Source organism: Calypte anna, chromosome 2 (assembly GCF_003957555.1).
Source record: "Calypte anna isolate BGI_N300 chromosome 2, bCalAnn1_v1.p, whole genome shotgun sequence".
NCBI lineage: Eukaryota > Metazoa > Chordata > Aves > Apodiformes > Trochilidae > Calypte > Calypte anna.
The window spans coordinates 130,015,494-130,035,911 of NC_044245.1; the positions used below are offsets into that span (position 1 = coordinate 130,015,494).

Consider the following 20,418-nt stretch of genomic DNA (forward strand, 5'->3'; position numbering starts at 1 on the left):
AAGCCAGAAATGTTTAGAAATTGCGCCAGGGTAGAACTGGAGGTGCACAACCGCTTTCTGTAAAACTGAGTGGTTTGTGGAAACTGAAGCTTCTGAAAAAAAGCAAAAGATCACTTGCCAGGTTTTTGTAACTAACTGATCAGTGTCTGTTTTCTGTGATGTACATTAGAGGTTTGGAGGATTTTTCTAATTAATTGTTTTTATCAGAAGCATCTGTTCACTGAAATTGTTTGCAGAAAACTGGACAAATCCCTCCACTCAGTGTGCTCCTACACTAGAAAAAATTTTGAATTGTCAGGAACACCCCACTTCCATAATTTGAATAAGGATAAATAGTTTTTTAAAGAGAAACACAGAAAAATATTTTTAAATTATCAACAGAACTATTTCAATGAAACCATGTTTGTTTTCTCAAGAGGTGGTGAAAAAATGGACTTTTCATCTTGATTCAAGATAGGGCAAACATCAAAAAAAAGTGTTTATTAGACTGCAAAGCCTTTTCTTTTATCTTTTTAATATTTACCCATCTCCAGCTGAGTGGGACACTAGAGGCTTGTGCCACCCCACCTGCTGAGCAGCAGTCCTGCACTGAGGAGTTATTAAAATTTTTACAGATCCTAGGAGAAGTGTAGTGGATGGGGGTTCCTAACTTCTCTAGAGCCCTGGAAAATACCAGTCTTAACATGTGAGAAAGAAGGTGAAATATGGATGGTAATTCTAAACAGGAGCTGTGCCCACTTTCACTCCTGAGAAGTTTCAGGTTTCATTGGGAAGCAGAGAAGGCAAACGTGCTGTGTTTTTCGTTCATTTGTCAGTCGCTGGATATGCAAAACTACTGCATTTTACATTAATGTGGTAATCTGTGCAGAGCAAATTCAGCCAGAATAAACAGCTGCAGTTGGCACTGAAGTCAAGGCATAAGTTAAGAGGGAGGCAGGCTAATAAAGGACAAGCTCACCCCAGAGACCAAGGAGTTGGTGTAGTAGTGCAGAGGGAGAGATCTTTGGAGACTCAGGGACACTGGAGTACTCTATATCCCTTCTCATGTTTTCAAAAAGGACCTACACTTTCTCATACAAGTGAAATTCCTGTGCTGCCCCAGCCCACGGGCGAGCAGTCCAGATGGGTGAGTGTGCTCTGTGCCAATGGGCAAGTGTCAGATTGGATCCCTGCTCATCAAACAGGACAACATTTTCCTCTGGGTTTTGTCGCAGTGCGAGTGTGATTGAAGTAACTCCTTGTGTGAAGGAGGAAGAACAACCAGGCTTATAGAAAGCTAGTTAAATGTGACCTGTATTTTGCACCAATTATAATTTGCTTTTTTTTTATCAACCACCAAAAAAATCACTTAAAGCTTTTCATAAATACATGGAAGAAGAAGATGTTTAAAGTGATTACAAAGAAAATGATAACTGAGTAAGGCTTTCCTGATAACAAGTTTTCTTATTCATTTTCTGGTTACTTATTTAAAATTATTTAGTTGGGAGAATCCTCTTTTTGACCATTATTCAATGTGGACCTGCTAATGATGTAGTTCTGATTATGTGTATTTCTAATAATGTGTACTTCTGATAATAGTGTAAACTGAAAAGAGTTTTGGAAATGAGGAATATCTCAAGCAAAGTGAGAAGTAGAAGAGTTAAAATTGCAGCTTGTTATTGATACTTTCTGTCACTTGCAGCCAAGCTGCTAAAGACAACCAGCACAACATGTGGCATAAGCTATCCCAACACCTGGAGAACCTAAACCTTTAAACATTGATCTTTAGCATGTCCTTTGAGAAGCGCAAAATAAAAGTGCAGGATGGAAGGTGGAGAAGTCCAGAAGAAAACCAAATCAGATTGCAGAGTGGGTGAGGTGACAGTAGGAACTTAAATGCATTTTTCTTTCTTCAGCTGAAAGCTGATGATGTCAAAGGGTTTCCCCGTTCTGTTTTGCTCTCAGCTTGAGATTCACTGAAGAATTAAGCTGATAAACAGTCAGGAGTGTCATGTTGGATTCCCATGTCCCAAGAGATGGTGAAGCTAACAGCTCATTCCTGACTCAACCACATTGCTCGCCAGCAGGCTCTTCCAGTAGAGGGGCTATAGCTCCCTTGTCCCACCCCTTGGAATAATTTCAATAATATTTCTGCTCTTTTAATGTTCTTCAACATTCATCTCTTGCTGGGAAATTCAGAGACTAAAAAATAACACTGAAGTAAATTTCATTGTGAAAGCACAGGCTTTCCACACTCTATTGAGATAGAAGCAAATTTTCTTTATAAGGGTTGGAGAATCTTGGCATCCATCTGTAAGCAAACCTTGTTCATTTTATTAATGTTAAATACAAATCACTAAGTTTAGCATGCTTCAGAAAGACAGCTCATCTGGATAGCAAAATCCTTTGTCAGTTTAGATCATAGAAAATAAGTTTATTTAAATGCTATTACAAATGTTGTCATGTAAATTTTTTCAGTGATTAATACAAGTCCTTGAAATTAAAATGACAACTCAATTAAGACATCAGGTTGTCTCTGTTATGCCATGTCATTTTTCTAATTGTTTCCATGTAAAACTACCTAACAGCTTATTATCCAAAGGTCAGAATAATGCCCAAGTACAGACAAACCCTCTAAGTGTCATATTCGTGGAATGCTAGATGACTTCATAGTTATGAAATTATTTCATTTCTCATGATAATTCCCAACTTGCCAAGTTAGTGAATTTTAAGAACTCTGAGAGCAGATTGTAAGATAAATGTGAAATAATCCATACTTTTGGAGTCAGGGACTTCCCTCCAGGCATTAGTTCATACTTGACTTACTTGACTTACTCTTGGGGATAAAATGAGTTAGGACAAGGTCTTAGATACCACATTCTCTTACTGGGAAAGAAAACCAACTTGCACAACTTTGGCTGTCTCATGTTTCTTGTTACACAGGCACTAAGAAGCAGCGGTTGCCATGAAATACTTTATTTAACCTCTGCAAAATGTTTTTTTAGTATGGCAAGGCAGTTCAGTTAAGTGAAAATAAATAGTTTTAAAAGGATTGTGTTTCTTTCACATTCACATCAATAAAATTGCCCATTTTTCTTTTGCTAATTAAGCATAGTGAGAGATCCAGTAAATGCCTGTTTGAATTATTTAACACAATTAAATATATATAGCTAAAATAAGTTATTTTTGTAGTAGCGATAGTTATGTAAAGCTTTATTTACATTCAGAATTAATTTTAATATTAATGAAGATGCTATAGGCTGGACTTAAAAAATGTTCAACTTCTTCATGTTATGAAAACAGCTTTAGCACACCAAGGATTTGGATTTATAAGCTATAGAAGGTGTCCCTTCAACTGTTTGGCTTAAGTTAAAGCTTGGTCCATCTGTCCGTCCTTCCTTCCTTCCTTCCTTCCTTGGGAACTTAACTTTTCCCTTTTAACTTTAACGGAGATTCCTGAAAGTCTCACTGGTTTGGCTAATATTTCAGTAGTAAGTCTGATGTCCAATGCTTTTTATTATACTCTGCTCCATTCCCCATATTTTCTTCATGAAGTTTCAACCTTCCTTAGGGATAAGACACCCCCAACTATATAGTCCCTTTCAGAGTTGGGGTAAGTCCAAAACTGATGATATTTGAGGCTTTAAGCAATTCTAGCAAAAGTTGCCAGACCTCGTGAGTTTGTTTTGCAGATTTTAATGGAAGTTAGAGGTCTGGTAGATATCATTAAAAGGGAAGTGGAGCTACATTACTCCTGTGCTCCACAGGCAACACTGGCTCTTACATTATTATTGGATCCAGTCTGCACTCCTTATCTTGATCTTCAAGTTGCTCTGTGGGATGGGCCCCTCTTATGTCAAAAGTCATGTTTGTTTCCAAGACAGCTGTGTTTTTTAGGAGAAAAACTGGAGCATATGATACATAGGGTGAAACTCTGAAGTTAGAAGAGATCAGATCTTCCTAGCAATTTTCTCAGAGTTAAGGAATTCTGTCTTGCAAGACAGTAGGCAGTCGGAGGGTCCCACTAGGGATCACACCAAATGTAAAAACCAGCTATTCATGTGAGAGTTCCCTGAATGTATTCTGAAGAGATTACTTGTGAACAAACAGCAAAATTCTTCTATATCACGCACGCTAGTTATTACTAGTTATTTTCCACATTCTCAAACATCTGCAGACTTCTTTCAAGAAGCAAAAGAATAATGGATCTAAATTAATTCTTTTGCTTTCTGTGCATAAAATAATGTTGCATAGCAGGAGTCTGCATTTAAAGTAGCAGCTCCCAAACCTATCTCCAGAGGGTTCTCCCAGGCTTTTGGTAGCAGCCCATTTTCACTTTTCACCATCCTTAACTTGAAGCAGCAGGTGCATGTAGTGGGTGAAAGTCAGTTCCTATGTTGATTTGGGCAATGACATCAGTAAGAACATGGCCAAGTTGCTTCTTACAGAAAAAATAAATTTATTTCTTGACAAAGTGAAACAGCTCTGTGCCACTTTATTGCTACTTATATAGAATTTCTGAACATACACTTACAAATTCTTGAAAAGATAGTAGTAGTGGTTGGTATATTAATAATACCTTCCCTGGAAGCCATTTAAAGCTTTTCTTCTCTTATTTTAAATAGCGTGCCTGTAAAGTAGAATTTCTGCTAGAATTTTGTCAACAGAATTTTTTAAAGCAGTTGTAGATCTAGAAATAGCTTTAAGAACCTCCTCCTCCTTCTCCAACAGATGAAGAAAAAAAAAAAAAAGACCCTGAGGCAGATTTTAACTTATGTTACATCTCCAGCAGAATCATAATTCATTGTTATTTATTTCCAAGTTGCCATTCTTTCAGGTATTGGGTTATATAAAAGGTAAGATGATGCACTGTACTCTGTGGGTTCAAATTTAGAAACTGTGACTTATATATCAGTTGTTGTTGAGATATTTTACTGTTTTAGTGCTTAGGAATGTTACAGATTCTCTGCACAACCTTCTGTACTTTACATAATCCACTCCAGGTCATTTACAAAACAAAATCAGGAAACATCCCCCCTCCCCAAAAAAAAAAGCCCCAAAAAACACCGTTTTACGTTATTTTAAACTGTTCAAGTGGTCAGAATGCATTGTTGTTGCTTACCTTTGCAGTCTTGCATTGAAATCATTTTTATATACCATATTATATGTAAATGACTTTCTGGATAGGATCATTAATCATGGGAACCCTCATAATTTGGTTAATGTTCCTTAGCCCAAAGATTCTTCTCTTCCAGTGTGTGTAAAGCCAGTTTCTACCTGTGAGGTTCAGGCCTGCTCTGCAGCTTGTGTTGAGGCTCACAACACCTCTAGGAACCCCCAGTGGTCAAAGATTATCTACTGAGCGTGACCTTTTTTTACTGGGCAGAGTGGGGATGCTGGAAATTGCTGTCTCCCATACTCTGTACTGGCCTTCTGTCTTACAAGGGCCAATGGTGTAGAACTTGTCAGATCTCCAAGGTCACATGAGAAAACTGAACTTTTGGTGGCTGCTGCAGCTGACAATGTGCAGAATGAACATTTCATCCACTGTTTTTGCAAATACTAATAGGTTTTAGTGTTTTAAGTCCTAATCCTTGTCAAGGGCTACCTGATGCCCTGAAAGCACAGCCAAAAAATACCAATCACCCTTCTTGAATTTTTCAGTTAAAATTTATTTTTGCTGCAAGTCTTAGAATTCAGCTCTTCAGGTCCATTTCCTGTGTGCTGCTGCATCATCACAGCTTTTTACTGTCTTGTACCTTCTGAAATAACCACTGCTTCCACACCATTAACCAGATCCACAGCTGATTCCTTCAAGTCTCTTAGAGGGAATATTAACCCTTACTCTTCCCAAAAAGCATTTTCTAGTTTTACTAAGACAGATATAATCTCACTACAGTGAAACCAAGTTAACATTGGTGACTCTTCAAGCAGAAATCAAATCTATGTCACTAAGCATTTTGATGCCAGAAGCTTTAAATTACTTGTACAGATGGAAAATGCTGCCTTTTCTACACAGGCTCCATTCTTAATCTCATCTTAATCCCCAATTTTAGTCTTCATACTTTGTCAGATGACACTTATTATTTACTTAGATTGTATCCTTCACTCACATATTTAGCAGAAAACCTAAGTAAATTTTGACAAGTGCATGGAAACATTCTGTGAAGAGATGTGATAAAAATACAGATATTCTAGCCATTCACTCCAGGAAGGGAAGCTTCATCTTAGGCTGCCTCCCTGACACCAGTTTCTTTCTCTCTCAAACCTGAAGTCCATAATGGCTCAGAGTAACAGATTCAAAGTCTGGTCCAATCAAAAAACTCTGTTACTTGTTGGTTTGTTTTCCTAACTAAAAATGCAGAAATCAAATGCTTACACAAATTATTTGCTGTCTTCACACGTACAGTAGATAATTGTTTAAAGCTCTCTCTACACTAGAAATTGCCACTTAGCACTGGATTGTATTTGTTAAAATGCTTTTGAAGTCCATGTAACATTTTTTGTACCTTTCTGCAATTACCTCTCTTTTCTCCTAATACGTGTACCATACTTAGCTATACTTGTTGAGCTTCTTAAGCAGCATTTAATAAATACTTAGAATTTACTTAAAGCTTGATAAATGAGAGGGACTTACATGGCAATTACCATTTATCTGTCATATTAGTTCAGTTTTACAGCATTAGAGCTCTGCCTTGTTGAGTATCTTAACACCATCAATTATGACGTCTTCTGCTAAAACATGTTAACGCCTGATGACTTAATTTTCTAAAATTACTTCAATTTTTGTTTCCTGCCATATATCTCTATATCACTTAGTGTCATTTGCTAATCACCACTGGCCACATTTATATAACTGATTCACCCAGAGATCCCTTTATGTTTTCATGGAATTTAGTTTCTTGGCTCTAAAGTAAACTTAGAAAGTACCCAGTTCTACTGTTATGTCATTAATACAAATCCATTCCATATTTTCAAAATAACTTACAAAGACTGTTCCCTTTGTATGTAGCATTTACTAGTATACAAATTATATATTTATAAAATAAGTGTAAAGTAAGTTTACAAAATAAGAAATTGTTAATATATGATAATAGCTCTATCTTAATTTTCTTTCTAAATCATGAATTTAAGTGCAGACTAATCATTGTGCTGCAAAGAAAGTTAGTAAGGCAGCATTTGGGAGCTAATGACTGCTCAGGGAAAGCTGACAGCGTGTTCCTTGGGAACATTCAACTTGTGAGCAAAGCTGTTTATACAGGGTGGGAAACATCCTAATGTTGGAGCTACATACAATTTACTAATCATCAATTATGGTATTTATGTGACATCTGTCTTTGGAGAACACCATATTTTGTGTGCCTTCTAGCTGAGACTGACCGCTTAGTACCTTTTGTCATTATTTGGCTGTCATTTCCAGCTACCAGTCTCTCCAAAGTAAACAGTTTTCTTGTTTCTTTTAGTTTTCATATGTGATGAGATTTATTCCCAGCTGTCTCTGTAAGAAACTGAACTGATTCCAGCCACTGCAGTTGTATTTTTTTTTTTATTTGTTTTTCCTTTTCTGTAACTAGCACTTAAGAATGAAAGCGATGCATTTGTTTATGAGTTTGAGTGTCCTAGTGCACAGCTTGCCTCAATGTATTCTTGAATACAAAACTGTGCCCACGCGTGTGCACATCCAAGAGGCATGCCCATGTGCACACTGGCACAGATTACCCTTTGTGCTTCCAGCATAAAACTAATTTGAATCTGAATGCAACAGTCATCACTCTTGCAAATTCAAAAGCCACCCACTGAATGGATGTTATTGTTCTGTGTGTAACTTGTGCTGAGGATACCACAAATTGCAAACAGGCTACTGAGTTGTAATATCTTTGAAAGTTGTTGCTGTGGTTGTTTCTTAAAACAATGAAAAAACCCCAGCATGCAGCCATTCACTAAGTCCAACTGGACAGATCTATGGCCAGTGCTATACTTTTTTAGAAACAAGTCACAAGAGAACATAATATTTACAAGTTTCGATTTTTGCTCGTGTAAATAATCAAACTTTGGGCCTGATCCTGTTCTCAATTACTTGAATTAATTAATGACAGATGTCCAAAATCAGAGTGAAATTCAACCCTCGAGAGAGAATTCCCACAAGGCCTTTATATAACTGTTTTAAAGGACTTAAGTGATGCTTAGGCTCTGTGCTGGCCCTCTGCAAAGAATAAATTTTACCCAGAATGCTTACTGCTTTGATCACTTATATATAACTCACATTCTTAAGTTTGCACAGCCACAAAAGATCTATACAGAACTAAATAGCCAGATCTTCAGCTGGCGTAAATTTATGTAACTTCATTGACCTACATGGAACAGCCCCAATTTTCACTACTCTGGCTTAAAGAATCTCCATGGGATAGAGGTAAGTGCGTATGGTGGGTAAATGGATGAAAGGCTCTTCAAATGATGAAAGACTATATTGCTCTGGAAGTGATTTAAGTTAAACTGGAAAAAAGCCACTCCTTTTCCGGAATAAATCACACAGGGAGTATAATTATGCAGTTAAATTTCTTCTCATGCAGTCAAGCTTGAACTTGCCACCACATTTGTGTAAGAAATAAAATGTTCCCCATCTCTCAGCAATCTGCGAAGTTTAGTATTTAACACGCATGTATATGTGAGCTATATAAATGTATGTACAAATAGATTTACATCCTTTATTTTGAAGGGAAAGGTATTTGTCATTTTCTGTCCTATTCTGAAGGCCAAAAATCTTGCCTCAACCTGCTTTCCATATCACCTTGCTGATATTAAAAGAGGGTGGATTTCTAGAACTATTTCAAGGGAAGTAAAAAAACCTCTCTTGTTCCCTGATTGAGGCTCTCTAGTCAACATACCCTTTTCTTCCTGAAAGTTGTGTGCTGCATATTAAATACACTGTTAAAGCAGGTAACATATAGAAATGCATGATGGAGAGCCATCTTATGGTATTGGTGGGGTGTTTTTTTTTGTATTTGAAATCACAGATTGAGTGGGTCGTTCAGCAAACTGGTTTGGTTAGCACTGTGGAGTTTAAAACCGATTTCTACTTCATGGGAATTCTTATCCTACTGCAAGGCTTTTTCTTCCCCCCAGTTATGTATCGAAGTAGTCATATCTTTCTTTCCAGCTGTTACACATCTGTATTGAAGGTTGGGGAAACTGGCGGTGGTCTGAGCCATTCGGTGTGGACAATACAGGTACCTTTATTCGTACCATTCAGTACAAGGGCCGGACAGCATCACTTATTATCAAGGTTCAGCAGCTCAGTGGAGTGCAAAAGCAAGTAAGTATTCAATCTGATTTGGAAAAAATAACTTGAGTAATTTAAACTGTTATCTATTCATGATTTAGTCACCTTATCATTTATTCTCTCCTACTTGGATATGCAAAAAAACCCAAATATAACACCCTCCTGGAGACATTTTTGGGAATTTTTGCAACTGTTTTCTTCACTTGGGTGTATCTTAGCATCTTAAAGCTCAAGTACCTCCACATATTTTGTATATTCTAGTGAAAATCCCTTTACCTGTTTAAGTTTCAACAGTGCTAATTTACAGAATCTGTTACATGTTTTAAGCTCTTGAGAAGCATAGTGTACATATTTTTAGAGAAACTGTTCATTTGTTATTCTGACTTGTAATTCAGGCTTTTGTATTGTTAAAGGAGAAAGAAGTAATGACCAAATTAACATTTAAAAATGGGCTACCATGTAGTAACTTTTAACATACTATCTTTGTAAAGAGATCTGTTCCTAACACTGCAGTCATTCTGCCTGTGTTGGCAGAAGCCAGAGCATGTGGTGGACAGAACATGTTCAGCTCATGGGTATGGCAGAGAGCCTTACATTGCACAACAGAAGTGCAGCTGATCAGACAAGAACAGTGCCTGGTGTCACTGAAAGCCCTGCTGAGTTTTAGTTGGTAGGTTGCAACTCTGGTGTGCACCCTCATTAATGAAAAGAAAATGCAGGTGGTTGTCACAGGGATACACATGGAATGCTTTGCCTTCCTTTGGCTTAGAAAAGGTCAGATGTAAGTTCCATGATAAACAATTCGTGGATGATGGCCAGCAACAACTCTGAGTCTAATATGGTAATTTTCTAGATGAGTGCACTTAAATACAGAACTGTGGTACAGCCAGTTAGAATGGAATTATAAACTTCAATAGAGCAAACATACTGGAAGGTTTGGATCACTGGGATTTTGATGGGAGTGTGAGATGGTAGTAGAAACCTTTCTTCTGAAGTACCTCACTGTGCCTGCTCAGAAAGGGATGAATATTCAGAGACTATCACAGTACTCTTAAAATCCAAAGCAGAGCTGTGTCAGCCATGGGCAGTACTGCTGAGTTCAGTGGGAATGAAAGTGGATATGTTACATGTTTCTTTCGAGCCTGGATACTGACTTAGCAATATTTCAAGTATTTTAATGCCTAGTTTTCTATGAAATCTCATATACATTTGTCCAATAAAAATAATGTTTTACTGTTCACAGTGTTCAGCAGTGCAAGGGAAAACCTAAAACAGAGACATTATTCTTGTGGAGGTTTTCACTCTGTAATTCAGTTTTGACCTTTCTTTTTCACAGTTTTTTATAAATGAACTCCATACTTTTCTGTGGTTTAGATCCTCATCTGCGGAAGACAGACAGTCTGTAGCTACCTCTCCGAAAGTATTGAACTGAAAGTGGTTCAGCATTATGTGAGTCAGGATGGACAGGCTGTTGTTAAAGAACGTATCAACTGCCTTGTGGCCAAGCAGAAGTTGCCTTCATATGTCCTAGAAAATGATGAACTAACTGAGCTGAGTGTGAAAGCTACAGGAGATGAAGACTGGTCCCAAGATGTGTGTCTAAGTTCTAATCATACAGAACACAGCACTGTCATTCAGGTATGACTAAAAAGAGGTATATAAAGGAATATAGCATTGAAAATGTTTGAGAGAACTGCAAACTTTGAATTTAGAGTTTTATTTGATATGATGAAATGCTGAATATTACCATCCTGAAATAATTTTAGTGTAATACTGTTGATCTCTCTGCATGCAGGTACCTTCTTCACAGAGTTCAATTACTTATGTGTGGTGCACAATTTTGACTTTAGAGCCCAACTCTCATGTGCAGCAACGACTAGTAAGTGTATTTAGTGTGTCTGAAATCTAACTATTTATGCCTTACATGTCATATAATAAATTAAGGGCCGAATAACCTACTTTAAAGTTTTATTAATAGCTTGTTTTAAGAGTTGTAACACTGAAATAAAATTAGCCTTAAATTAGTATATCGTTTTCCTTTTGTAGATTGTTTTCAGCCCTCTTTTCATTGTAAGGAGCCATCTTCCAGACCCAATTATCATACATCTAGAGAAAAGAAGTCTGGGACTGATGGAAACACAAGTGATTCCAGGGAAAGGTCAGGAGAAAGCACTGCAGAATATAGAACCTGATCTTACACACCACCTGACATTTCAAGCCAGGTAAAATACTCACTTGCTTTGAAAAGGGTTCATTTGTATGGAAAAGAAGGAATAATTTACAGCTTAACTGCTGGTGCATTTTTTCCAGCAGTGTGGCATATGCAGAGGAGATACAACAGAGCAAGCATGTATGGCCTGAAAACGACTTTCCTGATAGGAAGTACTAAATTTGGTATAACTATCCTAAGCACCTTGGCATTTTTTTGCTCAAGCAGTTCATATTTTTGTGTTTTGAAAAATAAATTCCTAAGTGATCTTGAAGTTTTCTTGAGAACACTGCAGAGTTTCTAGGATCTCAGACACAGCAGTCATTACAGTCTCATAACAAATTCATGCATGTCAGTTAATGCTCAGGAACTTGTTAAACACTTTGATTCATCCGTGATTACCTTGAGAGTGTTCCTACTGCAGAGTACACTTGGCAAACTTCACTGAGAGTCAGTGCTACCAATGCTTGATCTTGTTGTGTGACTGAATCTCTTTTCAATGACAGGGAGGAAGATGATCCGTCAGAGTGTGCAGTACCTATCTCAACCACATTAATTAAACAGATAGCAACGAAATCCCATCTAGGTGGCAACGTCAACCAAATACTGTCTGAGTTCTATGGCACTGCTAATCCTCCCCAGCCTGCATGGCCATATAATAAGAAGGATTCAGACAGGTAATTCTTTGCAAAACTTCTTCATTGTTGGTATATTGCCCTTTCAGATAAGTTGAAATCATGTTCCAGAAGGCTGTATGTGATCAATGTAGAATTTGTTTTCAGTAATTACATGATTCCTATATGAAAGCTGCAGGTGGGAAAAAAATGAGCTCAGCCCTTGATTACACTGAGAACATGGCATCAGCAAAGACTAAAAAAATGAAACTATTTTTTGTGGATGCACCTTCTTTATGCAACTCTAGAGGCTGTTGTTTATTCAGTAGCTGTTTCAGTCTAGAAACAAGGAGTTGTAGGAAGTCGTAGATGTAGGAAGATGTAGGAGGATTTACAGAGATAAACAAAAGGAAATGTGATTTTATGACTACAGAAGTGAGAGGTTTAGTTCTGAAGGATAGTGGTTATTATATTAAGGCATTTTGTTAATTGACCAAATTTAGATTGAAGTTGTGCAGTTAAAAATAGCTCTTCATAGCCTACATGTAGCAAGATCTAGCAGCATCTCAGTATGTTCTAGAATGATAAGGTAATAGGAGATGTCTTTTCTGTTTTGAAACCAGACAAGCCTTTCAAATTTCTGAAAATGACAGTTTATCATTTTTAATCTTGAGCTGATTATTCCTTTGACTTTATCTTTTTGTTTATTTGGTACTGCACAGCAATGAACAACTCTCCCAATGGGATAGCCCAATGAGGGTAAAGTTGTCAGTGTGGAAACCGTGTGTTAAAACTCTGCTCGTAGAACTCCTGCCCTGGGCTTTGCTTATCAATCAGTCCAAGTGGGACCTCTGGTTGTTTGAAGGAGAGAAGATCGTTCTTCAAGTACCTACTGGGAAAGTAATTATACCTCCCAATTTCGAGGTAACTTTGCCACTCACCTTAACAGGCACTGTTCTGCTAAACATTCTCATTCTGAAGAATGGTTATAAATCCAGATGATCACCACATTACAGTCATTGTATCTGTTAGTCATATAAGGAGGAATAGAAAGAACAATAGAAATTTGCCACACTCACAAGACACGAAGCAAGTAGCATGACATACTTCATAGGAAACCGTACTTGTCTACCTGAATTTAGAGGTTTGTGTAATAATGGATCTTCTCCCATACCTTTGCTTGGCCATGCACATACATTTTTATTACAACCCTGATATTCTTCATTTCTGAAAAAGTTAAAATAATTTGACACAGCAGCATGTTCATTCTAATTGGGCAATCTGATACTTCCTGATTATTTTGTCTTTTTATTTCCTCCATGTATGTCTATTACTAAACAAGTCTACCTGGTAACATGTATAATCTTGATTCCATCATGAGGATGAGTCCCATATACACCTTGTAGTTTCATCTGTTCTTGTACCTCTTATTAAGCATCAGAGAGAAAGGAAGGAATTAGATTGACTTGATGCTGGAAACTACATTTAACCCTAGTAAAAACTTACCAAATATCAACAAGTGGTAATCGGTCACTTATCTCTTGCAGGAAGCTTTTCAGGTTGGAATATACTGGGCAAACACTAATACTGTGCACAAATCGGTGGCAATTAAACTGGTTCATAATGTGACTTCCCCAAAATGGAAGGATGCAGATAATGGGGAAGTGGTAACGTTGGATGAAGAAGGTTTTGTTGAAGCTGAAATAAAACTTGGTGCTTTTCCAGGCCATCAAAAGGTTAGAAAAAAATTCTCATGATTTATAACTTAAATATTAAAAAAAGAAGGCATATAGCAGAAGGAAACAGTAAAAAGTATGCAGTGTGAAATCTCCTCCCTCATTATGTTAATATATACATAATCATAAAATTATTTGGGTTGGAAGGGAGCTCTGAAGGTCACATAGTCCAACCCCCCTGCAGTAAGCAGGGACACCCTCAACTAGATCAGGTTACTCAGAGCCTTGTCAAGCCTCACCTTGAATATCTCCAGGGATGAGGCCTCAACTACCACCCTGGACAACCTGTTTCATCTTTCCACCACCCTCATGGTAAAGAATTTTTTCCTAACATCCAATACAAATCTGCTTTTCTCTAATTTAAAACCATTGCCCCTTGTCCTATCACTGCAGGCCCTTGCAAACAATCTCCAGCCTTCCTGTAGGCTGCTCCCCAGCTCCCTCAGCCTGCATAAACAATATATGAAGTATAATTTAAAGAAATGGATCATAAAAGCATTCTACCCAACTTATCAAGATAATGCAGTATCTCCCAGAAAAAGAACTAACGAATTCTCAATCTTGTTCAGGAAATATTGATACATGCAATTTCAAAAGTATGTGATGTTGCTACAGTTACAAAGTGCTGGATTCCATGGGCATAAAGAAAATGCCAATTCTGTCACTGTATTTCAATATCTTTTGTGATTTTGTGTGTGACCTCATAATTGCTTTCAATCATTACAGTTGTGTCAATTCTGCATTTCTTCAATGGTTCGACAAGGTATACAGATTCTACAGATAGAAGATAAGACAACAATAATCAATGATACATCATATCAAATTTATTACAGGCCACAGCTTTCCATTTCCAAACCCCACTCAGGAGAAGAGGTAAATAAATCACTGTGGGTATTGTTTTTGTTTGTCATCTGCATACCTGGGTGTTCAGGCTTCATGGTCTCAACTACATATAGCAGAGCTTTAACAGATATCTTTAGAGATAATAATGATAAAGTATTTTTGTCATTTTAATTTGAAATACCGAATCTTGTGTAAATTCAGCTCCAGGAATCAACTGTGATCAGAAATCTGTGCAAGCAAGATATTCTTGTATTTTGCAGAATTAGTTCTGCTTGTTCTCCATCTGTTCGGGCATAATGGCCATTCCTGTAAAATAGGCAGCATAATCCATAGAAACTGTTGAAATTGTTTTCAGAATTTTTCCTTAGTTTTCATGTAAAAGAGGTGTATTGGCCTGACAAGCTGAAAACTTTTAGTTATCCTTTTGGGAAGATTCCAGTTATCCGAGCAAAGCTGCAGAACTAGAAACAGGCCCATAGGTTATGTATTTCAGTGATCTGCATCAAATCATGAATATCAGTTTTCTAGTAGTCACACAGTATATTTAAGGACTAGATTACAGGAACCAAAATGTATGCATGGTCAATGTATTTTAATCAACCATTTATACATATTTATTGAAGATTAGATTTATAGTAAAATACATGGAAAGACTTCTCAGGGTCCAACTTGCTAGAGAAATTGGCAGATAAGCAAATTTTTTGAATTCCCTATTTCTGTGTTGTTTTCCTTCTGCATTAGTATTCTTCACATCGGTATCTACATTCATGCATCTCACATTTTGTGGCAAATTGAAAGAATGCTGAGGCTAAAATCCATTCTAAGTTTTATGTCTACAAGTTGATTTTCTTTCACGTTTACGTTGCAGTGATGTAGCTTTTCTTTTGATAGAGTTATGTTGTATAACTGAGAGTTCACAGTGCTCAGTTAACTGCCTGAGTATACCTGAGGACAGAATTTGGCCAAATATCTTTTAATGCACTGTGCAGTCTTTAGTTAGTTGTGGCTGATGGAGACTCTTCTGTACAAATGGGTGTGAACAGAGACAGCATGGGCCACAACAACCCCATGCAACACTCAGGCTTGGGGAACTGTGTCTGGAAAGCTGCCAGGCAGAAAAGGACCTGGAGGTTCTAATTGACAAGCAGCTGAATATAAGGCAGCAGCATTAACCGGGGTGGCTAAGAAAGCAAATGGCATCCTGGCTTGTATTAGAAATAGTGTGGCCAGCAGAAAAAGGGAGGTGGTTGTCCCCCTGTAGTCAGCATTGGTGGGGCCACACCATGAGTATTGTGTCTGGTTTGGGGCACCTCAATGTTGGACACATACTGAGGTGCTGGAGAGAGTGCAGAGGAGGACAACAAAGCTGGTGAAGGGCCTGGAGCATAAATCTTAGGAAGAACAATTGGAGAAGCTGGAACTGTTTAGTTTGAGGAAGAGGAGCATGAAGAGAGACCTCACCACTCTCTATAACTACCTGAAGCAACATTGTAGAGAGGTTGGTGCTGGTCTCTTCTCATGGGTAATTAGTGATAGAACAAGAGGGAATGGCTTCAAGCTGCAACAGGGTAGGTTTAGACTGGACATTAGGAAAAAAATTTTCACAGAAAGAGTTGTCAGACACTGGAATAGGCTACCAAGGGAGGTGGTTGAGTCACATTCCCTGGATGTATTTAAGGGTGGTTTAGATGTGGTGCTGGGGGATATGGTTCAGGGGACAACTTTGGTTGGATGGTGGTTGGACTCGATGATCCCAAGGGTCTTTTCCAACCTGAAAGATTCTATGTTGTGCTGCCACCACCTTTTTTCTTTCCAGGACTTCCACTCATCAGCCAGTACAGTGTTCAGCATCAGTCCAGCTGGGGCAGCACCCGGCACAACGCTGAGCACCGTGCCCTGCTGGGACCTGATGCCAGACACCAGTCCTGCAGCTTCAGGAGCTCCTCTTACTGACAAGCGTGTGCTGCTGAGCTTCAGCCCAGGTGGCTGCGTTGGGAGCTGGGAGCTGTGGAGCCTCCCAGCTGTCATTAAACAGGAGTTTCCTAGGCAGAGCGTGGCAGTGCCCACGGGGGTTCGTAATGAAAGTGGATTTTGTACCAGGTACTGTACCCTGCATGGTAATGAATAATGAACTCTGCTTCTTGCTGTAAAGCTTCAGCTGGTAACAAACCCTAAGAGATTAATGCAATAGTCAGAGTAACACATGCACCCCATATGCAAAGGGCAGGTCTTACTTTAATTTGAAAATTATTATCTTTTGATGGTTTTGATGCTTTCATTGTAACTTGTTATAATGTTATGACCATGTTGTACAGTTTTTATAGCATAGGGGCTGCTATTATTTTATGTGCATAAAAAAATAAGAGATTGAAATGTTTATATGTGAGATTATGATCTTTTTAAATTTGTGAGCAACAATTTAAGAGTTCAAGGACAGTGTGAAATGATACAAAACAAAAATTAAGATTTTGTTTTTAAAAGATAAATAAATATTTTAGTAATAGTAAGAAGAGGAAAAACAGTAAAAGCAAAAAAGGGATGAAACTATTTTGAGACTACAACAAGGAAAGATCTCCAAAGTTTAAAGCCTGAATAATCCAAATTTGCATTCTGCTTACAAACAAATGCATCCGGACAGTTAAAAATAATGTCAAATGACTTTTCAGATGCCCGACTTTAATTCTCAGACCTGATATCTGAATCTATTCGTGCTTATGCTGGTATAAACAAGAAACAATCTGCTGAAATTAGAGAAGCTACATCAGTATATATTACTAGCTATATGATCTTTCTCTTGCCTGTGGGGCCTTCATCTAGTTCTTTTGCAGAGCCTAAGCGGTATCATTGTAGATACTAAAGATTCAAAAAAATTAATGTGAAGAACAAGGGAGGGATTCCTTATAATTCTGAGACAGGCCTGGAGGATCTCATGTTCCTAATCGAATTTTCAGACTGTTTGGATTTTTAAAAATGCCATGGGGTGAATTTTTTTAGAAATAGCCAATAAATATGCACAAGAAAAAAAATGAGTTTGTGTTTATTTGTGAAGACATTTTATATAGCTAATGAGTAGAACTAAGTTGACTTCTTTTCATTTTGGAAATTTATGTAGTGATGATCCGTATCATTAACATTTAAAAGGGCAATAGCATTTTGGATCATTCCAGGGGAGCAGTGAGTTACAAATTTATGTATTTGTTAAAAATATCTTCCTTGTGTCTCAGAGAAGCATGTGTGCAAATTCTTCTGGAAAAATTTAAAGATTTATGTTGAAAATTTGGGCCTACAATCTCATGTCTTTAATTTAATATAAATCATTGCTGTCTAGGGCTCTCATCTTGCAAACACACGTGCTCATTTTAACTCCTAACTATTCTCTATGAAAGGATTTCTTCTCTGTTACTGGTTTTCATGTGTTCATCTGTTTAAATATAATTCTGAGTGGAGATATATACTTGCCTAAATGAATATAAATATCTGTGGAATTTGATTATACAGAATCTTTACATGTGTTAGTTTTGAATGGTTTTGGTTGTCCAGAGTAATAATACATAGACATTTCATCAAAAAGATGGGTAATCAAATGTATCTGCTTCTGTTTTAGAGCTATAGCTCTGACTTATCAAGAGCATCTTGGTGTGACATACCTAACACTTACAGAAGATCCTAGTCCTCGTATAATTATCCACAATAAGTGTTCTGTTCCACTACTTGTAAAAGAGAATTTTAAAGGTAGGTGTTATGCAGTAATTAGAAACTATTGGTGTACTGTTGTAGAATAATTATTTTACTGGATCTCCAGTTCAAAGATGGGTTCAGTATGTGTTTTGGTTACAAGAACTTGATGGCCTCATAAAAGTCTGTCTCATTTTGAGGCACTTTAAAGCCTAGAAGCTAATGGAGCTAATTGTGAGGTCAGGAGTATGAACTTACATAGCTTCAGGCTTTTGGGTCTCCCTGGTTCCAGCTGTCAAGGCTGTAGGAAACTTAGTAGGAAGTGGACTTGTGTTGACATCAGTTCAAGCTCATGGAACATTTAAACTTCTTTAGACTTGCAAATATAATACAACACATATTGTCACAATTCCAGTATGTTAATATAATGATTATTTATGTAAATCTTAATGATATAAAAAAGGGAAAATATTCCAACCAATAGAAAAGTAATGTTTTTATTTATCAAGAGGTATTTCAGATAGGAACTTCCTCATTTATGGTCAGATTGAAACTTCCTCATTTGTGGAAGCATAGGTAAGTTGTTATTTAAATCAGGTTTTGGAAAGCCTCTAACCTTGTGCATTTTATACAATTTCAGATACACCAAAGTTTGAAGTTTATTGTAGAAAGGTTCCAGCTGAATGTTCAGTTCATCATGAACTTTACCATCAAGTCTCCAGCTACCCAGATTGCAAAACAAGAGATTTGTTCCCCAGCATTCTTCTGAAAGTGATGTCAACCAGTGAATTAGTAAATGAATGGAGTGATTTTGTGGACATCAACAATCAAGGAACACAAGTACATCATTATAAATATATTTACTAGTTCACAGTATAAATGGTTGTCTTCCTGACCTGTCCTCTATATTGTTCCTCTGCAATAAGCATATTCTTTCTGTTGATTTTGTTGGGTTTTTTTATTTAAGTCTATAAAAATAGCTAAATCAAAAATACAGGCTTTCTAGCACTGATTTTTTTTCTCTTCTCTTTAATCAAAGTAGGAATTTTTTTCAGGTACTCCCTGGAAAAATAAATCCTGAGAAATTCTGTGCCCTTTAAGCAAAGAATCCCACAGGATCCAGGAAAATCCTTCTATTTGGTAGTTAAATTAGCACAGGATTTTTATCTTTATGTATTGAAGGAATCATCACTGTCATTCTCCCTGTGTCTTCACAGAAGCAACTTATGTCTTTCTAAAAACAGAAGCCCCCTTTCCTTCCCTTCTGTTATTTTTCTCCTTTTTTGAGGTAAATGAAAACTTCCTTGACAGGAGTAATTCTTTTTGATGGGAATTTTTTCCATCTTTGAAGTCATTAGTTTACATGGAATCAACATAAACTGCTTGGCTCTTTGAAAGAAATACTAGTTTCAGATGTTTTCCCTGGGGACCAATCACAAAATGCTCTTGATTATTGAGTGTTATGTTATATAGCAAGTAGTTCAGTTTCATTCAGCAAGCCAGTCAAGCAATGCAAGGTTTCAAATTTCAGTCATTAATGTTATGCCAGACTAGGGTTCTTTATAAGTATCTGGCTCCTAGAAGGAATTAGATGCTAAGACAACATTTGGTGATCATTGTCTACTTGAAGAACTCTCCAAATAAAAAGTGCAGCCTTCTGTTATTGTAGTTTCAAGGTTTACATGTAGAGAATCTCCTGAGGATTTCTCAGTCAGTCTTCCTCTTAGAAAACTGTAAATATAAGTAAATGATAAATAGGCTAATAGCTTCAGATAAAACCCAGTTCAGATTGTGAAATAACTAGGATTTAGAAGATCTTTAGTAATTTGTACTCTTTCTGCATGGTCTCAGATAGGTACTTCTTATTCTATTAGAAAGAAAATGTTAATAATTTACTAAAATTAAGGTATTTATCTTATCATCAGAATTATCTGAAATTGGAATTTAAATTACCAATCTTTAAGATCAGTAAGGATTTTTTAGAATAATAAGGGTGTATTGAAAATTCAAGAGATGTCCTGTTTTCTCAAATTCCATCATGCAGGATTGCAAATCTCTTTCAAATAAGCAAAGGACTAAAAC

The 20,418-nt window shown here is 37.1% G+C and overlaps 1 protein-coding gene across 1 annotated transcript in view; it reads left to right on the forward strand.

Annotated features, from left to right (window-relative positions):
• VPS13B (vacuolar protein sorting 13 homolog B) overlaps positions 1–20,418 on the forward strand; it is a 417,894-nt gene that overhangs the window by 372,010 nt on the left and 25,466 nt on the right. Inside the window, 11 exon segments of the mRNA XM_030444536.1 lie at positions 9,137–9,292; positions 10,634–10,897; positions 11,055–11,138; positions 11,306–11,481; positions 11,975–12,145; positions 12,805–13,006; positions 13,630–13,818; positions 14,545–14,691; positions 16,478–16,761; positions 18,266–18,393; positions 18,977–19,176. Of these exon segments, the coding sequence (XP_030300396.1) occupies positions 9,137–9,292; positions 10,634–10,897; positions 11,055–11,138; positions 11,306–11,481; positions 11,975–12,145; positions 12,805–13,006; positions 13,630–13,818; positions 14,545–14,691; positions 16,478–16,761; positions 18,266–18,393; positions 18,977–19,176 (2,001 nt within the window).